Source organism: Monodon monoceros, unplaced genomic scaffold, assembly GCF_005190385.1.
Source record: "Monodon monoceros isolate NGI ecotype Baffin Bay Population unplaced genomic scaffold, NGI_Narwhal_1 Super_Scaffold_20, whole genome shotgun sequence".
Classification (NCBI taxonomy): Eukaryota; Metazoa; Chordata; class Mammalia; order Artiodactyla; family Monodontidae; genus Monodon; species Monodon monoceros.
Genome location: NW_021703777.1, coordinates 35,737,149 through 35,756,835, shown reverse-complemented (window position 1 = coordinate 35,756,835; position 19,687 = coordinate 35,737,149). Strand labels below are relative to the sequence as shown.

Here is a 19,687-nt window from a genome sequence, read left to right as displayed (position 1 = left end):
TCAGCGTGATGCTTTCCTTGGTATGTTCAAAGAAGGGATCGGGTAGCAACTAGACATAAGCTTTTGGATCTATTTGACAAAGCCCCAATACCCAGAAGAATTTTCTGGGGTTGGGCTGCTGAAGGGCAAGAACCGGGAGGCTGGATTCTGGAGACCTGGTTTCTCGTGCCACTTTTGAGCTTGTGACATTGGGCACAATACTTATTTTCAGCTCTTCGGTTTCATTATTTGGGAAACGGCAGCAATAATGTGTCTGTTTTATAAGGCTGTTACGAAGATGAGACGGGCCTGTGTGTGAAAAGCCCTTTATAAACCGTAAAACGCTCTCCAGATGTTAGTTATTATCTCCTTTAAAGGATACAGAATGTTTCAATTGTGTAAGAGACTGCAAAAAGACTCCTTGACACTTTAGTCAGAACTTGACCCTAAGCTTAATCCCGCTGTAAAGCGAAAGGGTACTTGTGTCCCACACCAGCCGGGGGGAGGGTCACCCATGCTGCCGGTGCGGTCACTGCATTATTCCATCCTGAGAGGCTGCTCGCCCTAGATCCTCCCACTGGTCCCGGGGGGAGGGCCGAGCAGTTCCTCTCCATCTGGGTGGCGCCAGCTAGAGGGCGTGGGGCGGGCGGGGCCGGGGAGCGCGGGGTGGGGCGTGACCTCCTGGGGGGCGTGGCTTCGCTTCCTGGGCGTTCCTGGGCCGCCGGCGCACAGAGGTTGCCAGCCAGCGAGCGAGCGAGCGGGCGAGCGCGCAGCTTCTGCGCACTCGGCCGCCGCCTGCGCGCGTCGCTGGCACAGCTGCGTTCTCGCCTCCGCGGCTGGGAGCCGGGTCCAGCGCTAGCCGACGCTGAGCGCCCTGTGCTCCCCACACCTGCGCGCCTTCCCCACGGCAACAGGTCAGGGGCGGGCGGAGGCGGCGAGGGCGCACGACCCGAGACTGGAGGACTAAAGGTCTGGAAGGTAAGCGGAACCCTGCGCCCCTCGGGCTGGGGGTCATCCTGGCCAGAACGCCGCGGTCGCTGACTTCTGGGAAGCCCAGGCTCTGCCGCCTCGCTGCCGGCTTCCCAGCACGCTGGCTCAAGTCGCTGGTGTTCCCGCTTTTCCAGTGGGAACCTTAGGGTAGAACGGGCGAAGGAGACGCAGAGCTCGCACCGTCCTTACAAATCCCGGCAGGTAGCGTCTAGAAAAACTGGGGAGGGGAACACAGGAAGGGACCCATCCTCCTCCCCAAAATCAAACGTTGGCCCGTGAGCCCCGCGTCTTGCCGATAGATGTTCGGATTTTGGAACCTGGTCCTGAGGTTGCGTAATAGAAGAGTCCCAGAAGTTTCTCAGGGGGGGTAAAAGCGGGGCTTTTCTCTCCTCTATTACGAGTTCCCATCCCTCCCGTCATAGTCCCCCCTCCCCCCTACGTCTAGTAGAGACAGATTGGTGGTTCCAATCTCATCAAATTGTGATTGAGGTGGAAGCGTGCGTCGGTGGTCCGCACTCTAGAGAGGGAGGAGAAAAGTTGGAGGCACCTTCTGAGGCTTGCTCCTGGCACACAGGGAGACGGCGTCTGCAGAACATGGAACTGGTTAATTTCCCTTGACGGTAATTTTTTCTTGGTTTTTGATCCTCCGACTGGCGCACGCTAGCCCTCCGACTGTGCGAGCGCCGGGGTCGGCGAATTAGGAAGGAGAGGAATTGGAGGGTTATAGGAATCATACTTTCCTATAATGTGTTGGGAGTATCGTTAATGAAGCTGCGAGGGACCTTCAAGGGTCTTGATATTTTCCTCCTAGGTTAGTCTTATAAGAGTTTACACACACAGACCCCGTATTGTTGTGCAAATTGTCCCAGGAAGACCCTTGGCTTTGGAGGTGGAGGTGTGTCCGAATCTTTCGGGAGCTCATCTCTGTTGGGAGCTGAAGTGGGGGTGGGGAAGGCCTTACAGACGAAGTTTTGTTTTTTTAAGGGTGGGATGGGGTAATCTTAACCCTCTTGGTGCCTGTTGGAGGCGGGGATGGGGATGGGGGATGAGGGATGACATACCATCAAGAAACCAGACAGATATAAAACTTTAAAGGCGAAACTGTACATTAAGGCGAAGACCCAGTGTTCCCTGAGACGGTTGGAAGGTGAGAAGAGCTCAGTAATTGAGGCACAGAAACCTCAGGCAAGGGACCAGCCTGAGAATTTGGGGGATTTTGCTTGTGCAAGATTATTTCAGAGCAAGGTCATGCAGAGGTGGTAGAAGGAACGGGCGGTGGTGGGACACCCCTCCCGGACCAACGCGTTGTCAGACTCCGCGAGGGCATAGAAGTCACGAAAAAGAAAGACCTTTGGACTCGGGAGTCTAGTTCTGCTTAGAGGCTTAAGAATACCTAGGCATGCCCTGTTTCGATGTTTACTTCCTCTGTCTAATGTATTTCCTTAGCTTGCCTTTCATCTTTAGTGGCGAGGGTTCCTTGAGTGGATATTCTGGAAATAAATTCACAGGAGAGTTGAAAATTCTGGATGGTTTGCCTGTTTTCATTTAAAGGTGGTGTCTCTTGCCAGTGTCTGAAAGTATTTTATTTGAAGATAAATATGTAGAAGAGGAATGGAGAGAACTAAAGGATAACGACCCACGAGAATGAAAGGAGACTAGGAGAGAAAGTAGAATAGATAAAAAACTAATTTGAATTCAGCTAATTTAGGAAAGGGAACCAGGGAAATGATTTGGGACAAATTTGGTCACTTTAAGACAAAGAGGTATTGAAGAGTGGGATACAAGTCTTTGAAAAAAAATGAATTTAGATATTGGGGACTTCCTCCCCCCACCCCCCCTTCTTTTCTTTTTCTAAATAGAACTGACAGTGATGATGAGGCTAGGGATGTGGAACTTAAAGGTGTGTTACTGTGGACTCTTTGCTTCCCACTTGCAGGAAGAAAATGAACTGTTATATCAGAGTTTATACGTCTTATTCATTCACTGTAGCAATTGAATTTCTGTAGTGTCTTTGGCATTTGCTTAACTCTTCAATTTAATAAAGATACGATTTTGAAGACTCAAAATGTGTTAAGACTCAAGTGTATTAATTTAGAATACAAAAATCATCAAGAGGCTGAGAATTTATGGCAAGTGTAAAGCCCAGGTGATTTTCAACATTGCTTGCTCCTACAAGATGCAGAATATGCATGCATTTTTTGCTACCAGAAGTCACTGTTTCATTGTGGGGTTATGAGACAGTAAGTAGTTAGACTATGTCAAAACTGGCTTTCTCTTCTGTTTCCTTTTGGTTTCACTGAATTTTGAAAGGACTTGGTGGAGCTAAAAGTAACTTTTTTATTGACTGAGATACTTGCTTAATTTGGTTTTGGATTACATTGGAAGAGTATTGTTCGATTAAGGTATATATATGTAAATATATGAGTTGCATCTTTATTAGGTACCTCTATAAATCACTGTAGCCATGTGATTGTTTAGTTGAAGTTATATTGCCTTGGGAGTTGAAAAGATGGGTAAAAAAAAAGCTTAGGGAAGGCAAACTTGTTTTCCATATTTAAAAAAATATTTATTTATTTATTTTTGGCTGCATTGGGTCTTCATTGCTGCATGCGGGCTTTCTCTAGTTGTGGCGAACAGGGGCTACTCTTTATTGGGGTGCACGGGCTTCTCATTGCGGTGGTTTCTCTTGTTGCAGAGCACGGGCTCTAGGCGCACAGACTTCAGTAGTCTCAGTAGTTGTGGCTTGTGGGCTCTAGAGTACAGGCTCAGTAGTAGTGGTGCACGGGCTTAGTTGCTCTGCAGCATGTGGGATCTTCCTGGACCAGGGATCGAACCTTTGTCCCCTGCATTGGCAGGTGGATTCTTAACCACTGCACCACCAGGGAAGCCCCATATTTTTAAAGAAGCAAACGAAAGGAGTTTCACGTTCAACTCTGTAATTTGTGCTCTTTCATCAAACAAATTTGCATAATCCTTTATGAAGTTAGTTGACTGTTAAAATTCCAAATCTTGAGATAGACTGTGCTACTTGTTAAAAGGTAGAGCTAATTTATATATAAATATCTGAATTATTATAAGACATACACAGGGGACAATACACTCTACAGATGTCCCTTAAGGTATAGCAACATAGCTGGGATATTCTCCTTACTATTGCAGCTCTACACTGAAAGCTGTCCTTCAACTTGAATTCATTTGCTATCTTAGATTTGTCTGTTGAAGCTAAAAGCCCAAAGTTCCCCTATTTTAGGACAAGAGTTAACTAATTTTTCAGGAGATCGAGAAGGTATGTTGGAGAGAGTACAAATTAAGGAACTGCATTTACCATACATAAAGTTTTGTAAATAAATTATATTTTTTCATTAAATTATAAATTCAACAATGATTTCTGTTCTCAAATGATATTTGACAATGGTTTTGTAGCAGTCTCTTTTTATACACAATAGTAGCTTATTTAATATTTGCTGATTTAATATTAGATTTCATTAAAAGAGATTACATAAACCCTGTAATCTATTTATTAAAATTCTACCACAGTGAAGAAGTAAACGTGGAATATTTAGTTCTTTGTAGGTGCACATCCTTTATTCCTGACTGTTTACAAGAGCACAAGAGATTGTCGTAGATGTGAAACCATGAGGCTCCTAAGGCCGTGAGGGTTGCTAATAGGAGTTTCTGTCTTATGCCTTAGGACAGAACTCCTTCAGTAGTGTTCTCCAGGGGACGAAAATCAGCTGATTTTCTTAAATTATCTGCCCCATTTAAAACATGACTAAGGATTTCTTGTTCAAGTGACTTTTTCCTATTAAAAGACTGAGATTATTGTGACAAGTGGAGCCCAGAGGAATCAATTACATCATTAATGTAATACCTCATGTTCATTCCCAATACCTCATAAGTATCGAGCATCTTCTAGTGCCAGACAGTACTCTAAGCTTTGGAGAAACTGATAACACGAGATCAAGACAGAGAAAGAGCCCATGCAGGTGGAGTTTACATCCACGTAGCACAAAAGCTGTTTACCAACGGCTTTCACATGACATATCATTTAGGCCTAATTGCAACTCTGAAGTTGGAGTTCATTCTCCATTTTAAAATCAGGAAATTTGAGTTGAAGAAGTTAAGTGACTTGACTCTGTGACTCAAAGCCTGCTGCCCTTTCTACTGTGGTACACTGTGTTGGCTGTGTTGATATGTGGTTTCCTGTTTTTCAGGAATTACAGCTTGACTCTCAAATATAAATAGTGTTTCTCCTTGGCTAAGTAATTCTTTCTAATCATTATGGGAATAAAACAGGTATTTTCATTTAGCATTATGGACATATGTTTGTGACTCCAAAGGAGAATATGCAGACGTATTAAACAGACATGTGGTATTTATTTGCACCAAATAAAGATCCCTACCTTCCTAAAAATTAAATGCAAGGGCTTAGGAGCCATCTCCCTTAGTGCTTCAAATCTATTATTCAGGTTATGAAAGGTCAGTTCACATCCCTATGTAAATCAGGATATACTCATACCATTTTGTTCTATCTTATAGATACAGTGAATATATGCAGAATATATGCATATGGCAGTGTTTTTCAAACTTATAGTAAGCATCAGAATCTCCTGGAAGGCTTTTAAGACACAGATGTGTCTTTTCCTCCCCCAATCCCCAAGTTTCTGATTCAGTAGGTCTGGGGTAATGCCCGAGAATTTACACTTGTAACATATTTACAGGTGATATTGATGCTTCTAGTTCTGGAATTACACTTTGAGGACTACTGCAGTATAGCAGAGAATTTAAAAGCATGGTTTCTAAGCCAGACAGCTTGGGCTTGAATCTTGGATATGCCACCTACTAGCTGTCAGACCTTAGGCAAATTACTTAACTTCTGGTCAAGAACTGTTAAGGCTCTGAGATTTTACCCTGCTTTCAAGGTAGCAAGCTAACCTGCCACAGTTTCATGGACTCTTGGGAATGGGTTTATTATTCATAATAATAGCTGTGGCCAGAGTATCACCATTTTCTTATACTGGTTCCCTAAGCCCCAGTTTCCAAAGAAGGGAGATGTGGAGAGAGTCAGACGTTACCTGCAAACACAGTGGATTATATTAAGGAGAGAAATCCTGATCTTAGGGAATCCTAATCTTTTATAATGGACAGTAAGCATGACTGCCCTTTGTTCCAGAGGGAGACATTATCTTGATTATACTGGATAGTAAACCTGCCACCCTTTGCTCTAGAAGGAGACATTATATTTTTCAAAGCTGTTCTCTATACAAGCATCTTTAAAGATTGTATGGAACAAAAGCAGTTGGTGCCTCTGCTTGTACAATATGCAGAAATGACCCATGGAGAGTTGGCTCCCAATACTTTTCCATTCCCTTATACAATGGAGTTAACAATACTGTAGTATCTACCTTACTGGGTAGTTGGGTAGATTAAAGGTAATAAGACTTGGCAAGTGCTTGAAGCAGAACATAATAAGTGCTACATAAATATTTCCTATTATTACTCCTGAAGGAAAAACATTTTTTTTTTAATGGTAAGTATTGCCTTATAAGATGAAATAATTGCTTTACTGAGTATCCCTAACTTTGAGTTCATTCCAAGAAACTTCTTTAATGGGTCTAAGTTCTAAAATGGCGATGATGCATTGTATGATAATCTTACCATTCCATGGGGAATTAGGCTTAAATATTTACTACCAACATTCATGTGCTCTCCCATGTGTCTCCGCCTCCTTAAGTTATACAGAATCATGTGACTAATTCTGTCCAGTGGGATGTCTATGGGAGTAACATATATTCCTGGACTGAAGCATTTAAGTGGCTCTTATGAGACCCTCCACCTCTATTTTTTTACTGTAGTAAACCCTGCAGCCACATTTTGAGATAGTGGAGCTTCCAACTTGGCTTTTTTCCAGTTTAGGTTTCTCAGTGTGGAGAAAACTCCCTGCCTCCTTCTTACACCCCTCCCCTTCCCCCCCACAATATGCAATGGACATAAAGAATAATCAGGAAATAAGTTTTTGTGCTATCAAGCCACTGAAATTTGGGGGTTAATTTGCCACTATAGCATAACCTAGACTACCCTTACTATATTCCAGTATCTATAATACCTGCCTACTGTGAGAAAGTTGACAGTCACTTATTTTAAAATATAGGCTCTGAGTATATATATGTAAAGCTGGGCATAGAGCTTGCATTCTGTGGAGGAGATATAAACATTAACATATTTATTTACTTAGCATAAGTTAATTTCAGATAGTGGTAAGTACTATGAAAAGATAAGTGTGGCCAACACTGTTCTTTTCTTCCCCAGTGCTCATTCCCATTTTTTTGTTGCTAAGAGAACCTTGATTGTGTGTGGGATTACATTGTGCCCAGCCTTAGGCAGTAGATCATGTTTGTTCTCAGCCAGTGACAACAATTTGTATCCTGATTTACCTGCAGCTGGAGGAGGCCACGTGACCTAGTTCTGGTTTTTAGATAGGTTTGGGGAAGGATTCCTCTCCTGACAAAAGGGGAGAGATGTGGCTGACATAGCCACACCTTCCTCCTCTCATCTTCTACCTGCCTTGCATGTTGAAAAGCCGTCTGGTTATGGCAGCAACCTTTTTGTACCATGAAATAACAAACATAAAGACAGCGTGCTAAATATGGCGAGCCAGAATTCCTGATGGCCTCACTGAACAGCTAAAATTATACCAGTAGCCACCCTCCTCTAGACTTGCTATAGGAGAAGTAGAAACCTCTATTAATTAAGCACTTGTTACTTGCAGCTAGGCACATTCTGAATCCGTATAGAGTATAATGGAATAGAGCATGGGTTGGCAGGAGGGCACAGCAGCGCTACATTAGCTACTGTATTCAGGGGAGACCTCTTTGAGAATTTATCATTTGAGCTGAGACCTGAATGATGGGAGGGAGCTGACAAGGTGTGGGATGTGTACTTGAGTCTGGGGGCAGCACCAGAGCCCCCTAGAACAAGGATTTGAAGTGGAGAAGAGATAGTTGGGGAAATCATGTTCCATTATGAATTTCTAGGCATGTGGGCTTCATGTGGCACTGGAGAGCTAAAGGAATTGTAGGTGCTCAGGTCAGTTTGGGGCCCTGGGAGATTGTGGGGTACTTGGGGTAGAGTTCTGGAGAATTCAGATGAAAACAGTATATGACCCATGACTCACCCATGACATGTTGCCAATTACCAAGAGACTGTTATTCCTGGAGGGTATGTGTGGAAAAGGGGAAGGAGATCTGACCAGGGACTACTGACCAGTCCAGACATCCTCTGGTCTCTGGACAGTTATTTTCCTAATATTCTCCTTTGGAAACTGGGTCATGGTCATGGGGCTTTGAGACCTGCTTAGCGCTGTTTGTCCAGTTGAAGAGCTTCTCTAATGTATGGATTGTCCCTAGCATGTGCTTTGGTTGGCAGAAAGATAACCGGAACAACTACTACAACCATTTATTGAGTGCTCACCATGAGCTTGGCATTGTGCTAAAAACATTACACCCATTTTATTTAACCCTACAACAACCCCAGGAAGCCCCATATTACTGATGAGAAGGCTGAGACCTTGGGGGAGAACAGTGATTTTCTTGAGGTTATATACCTAGTAGGTTGCAAAGCAGGCCTTTAAACAAGCATGTCACAAAGACTGCTGAGAGTAGGTTCCCCAGAATGTGCTAAGTTTGGGAGCACTTAATGACCTAGAACAGAATATTTGAAAATATCCTGAATAATTTTTCTGTATTCCTCCTCTCTCTTTGTTTCCTTGTAATTATATATGTATATGGCGTAAATGTCTATAAAACTTAAAAAAAATTTCTTTTTTACTTGAAATGTTTTACCTATTTTGGGGAGAAAAGTAGTTTGATGTACATGACATTTTTATTTCTGAATAAATTTGCATTGCCAAGAGGCTGGAAGGCCTATGAAGGGTCACTTAAATAGATCTGGCAAGGTACAGTCCTACATGCAGCATAGTCTGTTTCACTTACATAAAAAGTAAGATAGACATTGCTGACTTAAATAAGAACTGCTATGTATTGAATGCCCATGATGTGTCAGTGTGCTGGGCATTTTAGCTAGATCTATAAAACACTCTTCTCAGTAACTCTGTAAAATAGGCTGTTTTCCATTTTACAGATGGGAGCACTGAGGCTGGTAGGGCTTAATTTGCCCAAAGCGATCACCTGTCTCACTTGAACTTATTCTCTTTTTGCTGTATAGCACTATGTTATGTTATGTTATTTATTTATTTGACTGCGCCGGGTTTTAGTGGCAGCACATGGGATCTTCACTGTGACATGCGGGATCTAGTTCCCTGACCAGGGATTGAACCCAGGTCCCCTGCATTGGGAGTGTGGAGTCTTAACCACTGGACCACCAGGGAAGTCCCTACTCTGTTTTTAATATAGAGCCAAGTTGGAATCTTAACTGCTTTTTTTTAACGGGAGGATTTTAAACTGCCCCCCTCCCCCATTTTTTATTCTGCTTTGTCTTTATAATCTGGTGAGAATAATATAAAAATGTATGAAAACTTCAAGAAGACCTTCTGATTTCAATATTTATGGGCCAGTACATCCCCCCCAACCCTTATATTTAGGAAAAAAAAATGTTTACACAGGTAATAAAGGATTCATAGCATATAGAATAAAAGATGAAAGTGCCCCTTTCCAGAGAAGCCACTATTAACAGTTTGGTTCTGTGTGTGTGTTTGTGTGTGTGTGTGTTATGGGTGTGTATTATGCATAAATATAAAAGGAAAGCATTTTCTTTTCAAACAAATTGGCTCACATTGTACATTTTGTTCAGCATCTTGTTTGGATAAACCTATTCTTTTTGATGTTTCATTGTGTCTCATGTGCCATAATTTATTTACCATTTCTGTGTTTATATGTATTAGGTTGTTACCACTTTTTTTTTTTGCTATTATAAACAACATTTTATTGCACAAACCTTCTTGTACAAATGTGACTTTTTAAGAAAGATTTTCAAAGGAGACATTAACTGAAGCATATACTAATTGCCTTTCTTAGCAGTAGTTTAGGGTTATAACTTCCTGACTACAGTAGGCCTCCATTCTAACCTAACTAACCTTATATCTGAGTTGTGTGGCTACTCTGTACAGCTGTGCAAATCATACATACATCAGCATCTAAGCAGACTTTCATAGGCTGAATTTGGTCTTTCCTGTGAGACGTAAGAGTCAATAATCTGGTGATATAGCCTCCTTACCCTTGCCTCTGTGGAACGGATTGAGCCACCATACAAGGTTATGAATTTGAATTGTACACACAAGTCCCTGGCTGTGCCCAGGGGCCAGATGCCTCAGAGAATATGTCTCTTGCACTTTGTACTTCACTCACCAAGAAACCAGTAGTGAGAGCCTGGGATTCAGCTGACTCCTTCAGTCTTGGACTTGTCAGTTCCTAGGACCATTTTTAATTTTTTTAAAAAAATTAATTTTTTTTTTTTTTGTGGTACACTGGCCTCTCACTGTTGTGGCCTCTCCCGTTGCGGAGCACAGGCTCCGGACGCGCAGGCGCAGCGGCCATGGCTCACGGGCCCAGCCGCTCCGCGGCATGTGGGATCTTCCCTGACCGGGGCACGAACCCGTGTCCCCTGCATCGGCAGGTGGACTCTCAACCACTGCGCCACCAGGGAAGCTCCCCTAGGACCATTTTTTAAAAAACAGGCTGGCTGGCTTGCTTGCTTGCTTGCTTTATTTATAGCAGTTAAGTTCACAGCAAAATTGAGTGGAAGGTATAGAGATTTCCCATAGACTTCCCTGTCCCCATCCCCACCCCTAGCTTCCCCCATAATCAACTGTCTCCTACTAGGGTGGTACATTTGTTACAATTGAGGAACATGAGCATTGACACATCATTATCACCCAGAGTGCTAGACCATCTTTTACTACAGCTCTGCCTGGTTTGCTCCTCACTTCCTTTAAGCCTTTGCTCAAATGTTTCCTTCTCTGACCACTCTATATAAAATTGTAACACCTTACCTCCTTTCCTCTCTGGTGCGCTACACTGTTCACTTTGTTTTTCTCCTTTTAAAGTCTAACATCTATATATTATGTTTCATCTTTGCTTACCTCCTGTAGTTTGTCAACTCAGCATGGCAAGTGCCTATTTCCTTCACTCTCTTATTCTTACAGTAGATACCCAGGAAATATTTGTTGGCTCAGTGAGTAAATGAACAAACAAGGGAACTCAGGACCACGCTGTCAGGTCGACATCCCTCAACAGCCCCCCTGCCCCCTCCCTTGCTGCCCTCCTTTCTCCACCAATCCGCCCTGGGATGGGTGCTGTTGGGCCGCAAGCAGGTGGGCCCTCCTCACTGGGAGGGCTGTGTTGGGGACTGCCATCATGGACTCTTGAGAAGGCTTTACAGTGTTAAGAAGATTAATGCCAAAGCAAATGCCTACTATTTTATTGATAATTTGCTGTGGGCCAGCCCTGCATGTTGAGAGAGAAAGAGAGAGAGAGGGGAGGTGGGGGAAGGGGGAGGGAAAGGAGGGTAGAGAAAGACAGAGGAAGAAGGAGAAACAGAAGTATGTGTTTGAGGGACTTCCCCAGTGGTCCAGTGGTTAGGACTCTGCACTTTCACTGCTGAGGGTACAGGTTCAGTCCCTGGTCAGGGAACTAGCATCCTGCAAGCTGCGCAGTGTGCACACCCCCCAACAAAAAAAAAGCGTGTGTTTGATGGGCTTCCCTCATGGCACAGTGGTTAATCCGCCTGCGAATGCAGGGGACACGGGTTTGAGCCCTGGTCCGGGAAGATCCCATATGCTGTGGAGCAACTAGCCCGTGAGCCACAACTACTGAGCCTGCGCTCTAGAGCCTGTGCGCCACAACTGCTGAAGCCCGAGCCCCTAGAGCCCGTGCTCCCTGACAAGCAATGAGAAGCCTGCGGATCATAATGAAGAGCAGCCCCCGCTTGCCACAACTAGAGAAAAGCCCGCCAGCAGCAACAAAGACCCAATGCAGCCAAAAATAAAATAAATTAATAATAATTTTAAAAATCATGTGTTTGAGAGAGGGAAAGTGAGAGAGTAAGGGGGGAAAGTGAGAGAGTAAGGGGGGAGAGTGAGGGAGGTGATTGGGATTTGAGTTGGAGAATTTAGGAAACTTGCCTAGGGCCACTATAGCCAGTTGAAGGAGTGGCCTACTCCAAAGCATGTTTGACCCTGAAAATTTGAGCTCTACTAGTGTGAGTTTAATTAGAATATTTGTAGCATCTGTGTTACATTCTTTTGGGGGAGGAGATAGAGTGACAAGTGGTATCTACTAATATGAAACATTGTAGTCAGCAAGTCAGCAATTTTAATTTCATGGAGGGGGAGATAAAAGACCTTATCAAGAGGCAGAGTAGAGCTGAAGGACTCTATTCAGCGTTTCTTCAGCCTTAGGCAAAAAGCCTCTTAAAGTAGCAGACAAGCTAAAATTGTTACAAATTTAACATCATGTTTCCATTTGCATCAAATAGTTTGTTAAATTGGTACTAAGATAATTTGGTAACATACCCTCTGCCTTAAGGATGTTTGAAAAAATAGAAACTATTTAAAGCAAGTTAGGATAAGAGCAGTAAATTTACAAATACATACAAGAAAGGGAAAAGGAAACAGCTGTTGATAGTGTTAACCATAGAGAGAGAGGTTGTTTCTAGAGATACACAAGGTAGTACCAAGGCCATCTGCCCAGGTTGGATAACAACTTTTTAAAACTAGTACTGTTTTGAGAGAATGCTCCAGAATTGCTTTGGGGGTTAAGTACCTTTTATGAGTGGAAGTAAAATCTCAAGATTGGCTCTTAAACTGGGCCCACTTTTTTATTTAGTGTTGAATTCTTATGTGAAGATCAACTATTAATTTTCTTTCTTGTCCATACTCTTTCACCATTTTCCCTTTTGACTCTAGTGAGGTTGTTGACACAACCTATTACCTTAGGCAACTTACTTAAAACTGAGTTTCAGTTTTCTTATATATAAAATGGGGTATTTGGTATATGGTGTATTAGTATGCAATACTAATTAGTATGCAATACTAATGTTACATTTCATGTAAACATTACAGTACACTTACACCTTGCAAATGTATTGTAATGTTTACATGAAATGTCATTTTTAAAGGGCTTAACACAATGCTTGGCACAAAGTAGACACTGGGGAAATGTTATTTCCTTTCTTCCTTCTCATGATAAACTTGTGCACATTTTTTCCTGGCTGAAATTGCTTTGAGTAGCAGCCTTAAAATTAAAAGTACATTTGGCCAAAAGTGCATTTGGCCTTTGATATATGCTGGCTGGTTTGTTCACGCAACTTGAGAGTTGGTGAAGAGCCATTCTCTTATTCGAATGGGAACGTTGAATTCTGTGTCCAATAAGATTTCTTACAGGTCAGGTGTACCTATGAGGTTGCTTACAGGCTAATGTTCACAGGCTGCTGTGTCTCTTTCAGATGAATAGACTCGTCGCTTTCCACTGACTGGCAGCAATGGCATTTACCGAGAGAGTCAACAGCAGTGGCAACAGGTAACCATGAAATCCATGATGCAAGGATGTGATACTTAATTTTATAATCTATTGTTCAAAGAATAAGTTTGGTCCTTTTTATTTTTGTGACTTATGACTCTCTGGTGCAGGAAAATGTGTGAAAATTTCTGTTTTCTCTACATGAAGTCAAACCTATTAGACTGGCTACATGTTTTCTTTAAATCTAGTACTCTCAACTCATTTCTTTAACATGTGGTTGTGATGTTAGATCAGCATCTTAATTCTCTGTTCAAGGTACTGGTCCAGATTACACTGATCTGGGAAAATGTACACCTATTCAGCTTGTACTGAAACAGATATCATGATGAAATCCACCTTATGAGAGCCTTGAAAGAGGGAATTCTGTCAGTTACATTTTATGACTTTCACATCTCTCCCTCCAACTCTGTATATATAGTTCTTGCATATAGTACATGTCCAGGGTTGGTTGAGGGGAGCATATTTATATTCTGAAGCAGTTATAAAGAATAACCCATTTGCTATTCAGAAGGAATTCTTAATATCACTGATCAGTTTTTATTTATACTATTAGATGCTCAGATACATATATATGAAGGTATGAGACATGGAGACTCAAATTAATTAATATTTCTTGAGTAATAGATGATGGTGACTGTAATTCTGGAACATTCTGATGCTTTCCTACTTCCTCCTCCTTTCTGGTTCATTTAGGAAATTCTTCCTGTACTCCAGGTGGTCCTGTTGGTCCTGTTGTTAAACTTGGTACACTCTCCTCCCCCACAGAGGTGACCCAGGCTGCAACAGTCCACATTCTGCTAGAGCCAGAGGGGAAGCTGTTATCATCCGTTTTTTTAGGCTTATTCATAATGTTTGGTTTCACATAAGTTTTAAATTTTTATGTAGTTAAATGTCTTCTTTATGGATTCTGGTTTTGATTGTGCTTAGAAAGGTCTTTCCTACTCCAAGACTGAGAAAATAATGTCATGTGTTCTCTGCTGGCACTTGAAAGGTTTCATTTTTTGCATTTAATCAGAACTTGTAAGCTGGTGGCCTATGGGGCAGATCTGGTCAACAGATGGGTTTTCTTTGGCCTCTCACAGTGTTCTAAAAAAATATATCTACCAATGATTTTTACATAATGATCTAGACTTCCATCCTCTCTTAAAAAACTTAACAACATTGGGTTTGCATTGCAATATAGCAACATTCAGATGGAATTGAATAGCTACTCCCTCTTTTTGAGAAGTCATGAGTTTTCTAATTCAAAACTTCCTAAGTGGTGTGCCATTAGTACTTTTCAGGTGTGCCAAGATGTTGCTCTCCCCAACCAGAACTCCAGAACTCCCGAACTCCCACCTGATTTCCTCCTGCAGATATCTGCTTTGTCAGCTTGCCCCAGAGAGACTTGATGTTAAAAAAAAAAAAAAAAAAAAAAGTTGGGGAAGCACGATGCTTTCTAGTTCACTACAATTCCCACACAGCTGGATTCACACACTGAGTTAGCTGCTTCACCTTCTTAACTTGCAACCCATCTTAGATCTTTGACTTTTTAGCATTTTGATCCATCTGTAATTAAAGTTAGTGTAAAGTGTGTGTTGTAAATTTCCATTTTAATAAGAAATGAAAAAAGTCTGGGGATGTTAGGGAGCCTTTTTTTTTTTTTAAGCAAAAGACTAGTCAGTTGTTACAACATAATTTATTAAATCATCTATCTTTACTGATTTGAGTGCTGTGTCCAAATTCCATCAGATTGTTGAGTCTATTATTAGACTCTTTTGTTCCATTGATTGCCTCTTCTGGCAATGGTGCTATACTATTTCAGTGTATTTTTATAGGTCTTAATATTCAGGCAGATTCTTTGTCATTACTTTTCATTTTTAGAATTTTTATAGCTATTCACATCTGATTACATTTCCACGTGTACTCTGGAGTCATTAGTCATTTTCTAGAAAAGTTGTTGGCATTTGATTGGGGTCCCTTTGCATTAATCAATTAGATTTGAATTTGATAAAACATTAAAACTGGGTCTTTTTACAAAGGTATCTAAATATTAGATTAATGAAAATTTACGGAGTGAAGCAATTTTAAAATTCAATTCTAAGATTTTTTGGAGGTATGATTTTTCAACTATTTCTGGTTATTGACGCTGCATCCAGGGTAATTTCTGGTAGGAGAATCAATTATAGTTAACAACATCATCAGTGACAATTTAAAAAAGATATTTTGTAGTCTTATTATTTATATATGTTTTCTATTGTTGCTAATTATTAAGTTAGGATAGGTAACTGCCCTTTGTAGTAACATTCTAGCAATTACAGAGCTGTTTTTATTATTTGTTACATTTACCTTTTCAGCTCCTTACCTCCCTGATGTGGTCCTTTTTAATTTTAACACCCAGCACAAGTGATAAGCTAGGGGAAATCCTAAATGGAGCTCTATTTTTTTTTTTTAATAAGTTTACTTATTTATTTATTTTTGGCTGTGTTGGGTCTTCGTTTCTGTGTGAGAGCTTTCTCTAGCTGTGGCTAGTGGGGGCCACTCTTCATCGCGGTGCGTGGGCCTCTCACTGTCGCGGCCTCTCTTGTTGCAGAGCACAGGCTCCAGATGCGCAGGCTCAGTAATTGTGGCTCACGGGCCTAGTTGCTCCGCGGCATGTGGGATCTTCCCAGACCAGGGCTCGAACCCGTGTCCCCTGCATTGGCAGGCAGATTCTCAACCACTGCGCCACCAGGGAAGCCCCTGGAGCTCTATTTTTAATATATACCAAATAGCTCACTTATTTAAATGTTTAGTCATGGCAGTTTAATCTTTTAGTAGTCAAAAAAAAAAAAAAATCAAATTCATGTGGAACTGGTCCAGGACTAGAATATATTTTAAAGGAAACAGATGTGTATTGAGCAGGCAGCTCTAATTGCTCAAACTAAATAGAAGTCTGCGTGTGAATCCTTAGTTTGCTTAGGGCTATCAGAAGTCATAAGCATGGACAGAATATTAATGTCATGTGTAAAGACAATATTTGTTTTAGTTCTTGTAAATAATAGGCTTATTCCCTGGCTTCCAAATTTATCAGCATTAGACATTATTGAATCTGATTTACTTAAATTTCCCCTCACCTTCCTTCCCCTCCCCGTTTTGTTCTTTCTAAAAATTGTCATTGGAGTATAACAAACTGAGAAGGGCAGACATTATTAGTACAGTTCGGTGCATTTTCACAAAGTGAACACACTTGTGTAACCGATCAAGCAACAGCAATACCAGCTCTCCAGAAGTCCCTCCTGTCCCCTTTCAGCTGCTGTCTCCCTCAAAGCCTGCCACTATTCTGACTTCTAACACCATGGATTTGTTTTGCCTGCTTTTGATTTTTATTTAAAAATAATCATATAGTATATTCTTTTACGTTGTCTATTTAGTTCTGATGTTTATGTTATTTTCTTTTATTTTATAAACTTGAATATCTTTAACATTTATATGTCTTTATAATAAGGTATTTTAAATTAATGTACCATATTAATTATATAATCAATATTAAATTTAAAAAAATTTCCATCAACTTTTCATAGTCTAATACGATAGTATAATTATCCTTACTATTTTTCCACTTCTCTCTCCTCTACCCTCCAACTTGTTAGCTCTGCTTTTTGTTTTAAATTGTCCAGATTGATAGTACATTTTATTTTATAAGCTTCTGTGCCCTTGCAAGCTTTGTCTTTGAATTGATAATAAAAGCTGAAAAACCAATAAGCATTATTTACATTATTTTGATTGGGAAGTTCATTTCTCCTCTATGGGTTCAAAGTCAACCCAAGTACCACTTGAGAAATTTCATATTGATCAGGACAGATTAACTCTTTAGCTGAGTAAGTTGTTCAGATTCATGCCACGTTTTAAATTCCTTCATCTTTGGATGGTATTTTTATTTTTCCTGGAGTTTGTAATTACTTTTCTTTTTCCTTCTTGAAAGAGAGAACATGCCTTTTTATGGTGTCACTACCATGTTCCCCTTCTTACCCTTCTGTATGCATTAGGAGATTTGCTGATATGCTTTTCAGTTTGGGTGAAGATTTGAAGGATTGCATTCTGTGAACCCTGAATCATAATGCTGTAGTCGTGGATGCTCTACTTCCCCAGGAGAGTCTGAAATAATGTTTAACTCTCCTAATTGAGGAGAGTCCTCAATTAGTGAGGAGGCTACAAGGTGTTAAGCTGATTAACACCTATTATATAGACAGATTTTCTTTGTGTAAGTAAATCAGGGGCCTGACTTCCGGACGCTCAGGAGAGAGATTAATGGCTGTAGGCCGTGTTTTCCTGGAACAGTGATTGGCCTGGGCATTGTAAATAATCCACACCTGGAATTGTGAAATTTCCTGTATTTCCCAAGCAAGTGTTTTAGGCCTGATTTACAAGTGCAATGATGTTTCTTATATAGAATGCATTGTTTCCCTTTATTTTAGAAAATGGTTCCTAAGTGTGAAGTATGTGTCATTGTCATATGTAGTTTTAAGATGAGTCATTCAGTTTGGTGGCTTTAGATGAGTTTGATTTCAGACTCATCCCAGACCTGAGGAAATCTTTTTCAGAATTAGTTATTTCCCAAATGGATAGTTAAATTTTGGGGTGGGGGGGGTAGGGGGGAAAGACTCAACTGTAGAAGTATTGAGTAAATTTACCAGTAAAATCCAATTGACCTGTTACTGCATGGGTGATATATTGGGCTTGAGTGTGGAACTCCAGGGCCACAGCTTGTGTTTAGATCTCTGATACGTTGGTTACTTGGACAAATTGCTCAACTTTTAAAGCCTCATTAAAATGGGGATACAGAGAATAATGTATATAAAGTGCTTATCACAGTTCCTGGTAAATCATAAGTCCTTGATACATTATTAATTCTATCGCTCTGGTGAGGATGGTATAGTGTTGGGTTTCAGGAGAGTCGGTACCTTCCTCAATTCTACCTCAAAGGAGAAAGGCTTTGTTTGGAGGCAACTCTCTGGATGGAAGGGATTCCTTTGTGAGCTATTCCAGGAATAGTATACATAGGAAGGAGAGTGATAGAGGAAATAGACCTTTAAGAAAAACAAAACACAAGAGTGTGTTTATTTGTGGGGCATGTGGATACACTTACAAGTTTTTCTCTGGCCTATTTTACATTTAATATTGGCTATGGGATTGTCTTAAATCACACGCAGGGATTGTAGAGGTCATCAAACACCTATGTTTTCATTCTTTTGGGTAGCTACTAAGGGGTGGAATTGCTTTCTTGTAAGGTAGATTAACGTTTAGAGTCATCTTAAGATTGTGCTAAGTTCATGGGCTTCCCTGGTGGCGCAGTGGTTAAGAATCCGCCTGCCAATGCAGGGGACGTGGGTTTGAGTCCTGGTCTGGGAAGATCCCACATGCCGCAGAGCAACTAAGCCTGTGCGCCACAACTACTGAGCCTGTGCTCCGGAGCCCGTGAGCCACAACTCCTGAAGCCCGGGCGCCTGGAGCCCATGCTCTGCAACAAGGGAGGCCACCGCAATGAGAAGCCTGCGCACCACAATGAAGAATAGCCCCCACTCACCACAGCTAGAGAAAGCCCGGTCACAGTAACAAAGACCCAATTTTGCCAAAAATAAATAAATAAAATAAATTAAAAAAAAAAAAGATTATTCTAAATTCATAAGTCAGTGTGCCCAAGGTCGGTTTCAAGTTCATTTGTGTACGTTTTCTCTCTTTGTCTTTAGCCCTGAATTCTACTAATGCTGTGAGTTGGAGGAGAATGAATTAATATTTTTTCAGTGCCTTCAATAGAATGGCTACTAGTCCAAGCAGTTGGCATTATATCATTTTAGGTGACACTTTGGTCCATGGTGTTGGATAAGATGGACATTGTGTTGACATTGTTTAGGATTATACCGTCTTTATAGGAATACTGATTTTATACTATCCTGATTTGGGGAAGAATCTTTTCTTTTTGGAGGGCTTCGGTTATAACAATCCTTTTCTTCTGAAGCTGTAGCAGTCAGCCTCCTCTGGAATCTGTGGAACAGGTTTAGAAAGAAGAGCATTTCAGTTCCAGTTTCCTCTTTTTCAGAAGCCTGGAGGACATTATTTCAGAATCTGAATCTTGTTTTCTGTACCTCATGATAACCCTGTAATGTGGTCAGATTAGATAGTAATCTGCCTCATTGTACTGGAGAAAGAAAAAGCCTGGAGAAATT

General features: G+C 41.2%; 1 protein-coding gene across 2 annotated transcripts in view; it reads left to right on the top strand.

Moving 5' to 3' along the window:
• The first annotated feature begins 757 nt into the window (after positions 1-757).
• The window catches only part of AFF1 (AF4/FMR2 family member 1), a 205,772-nt gene continuing 186,842 nt past the window's right edge, over positions 758-19,687 (top strand). For both annotated transcript variants that reach the window (XM_029235699.1, XM_029235700.1), the window contains exons 1-2: positions 758-957; positions 13,429-13,502. In XM_029235699.1, the coding sequence (XP_029091532.1) occupies positions 13,465-13,502 (38 nt within the window). In that variant the 5' untranslated portion in view covers positions 758-957; positions 13,429-13,464. The remainder of the gene's footprint in view (positions 958-13,428; positions 13,503-19,687) is intronic.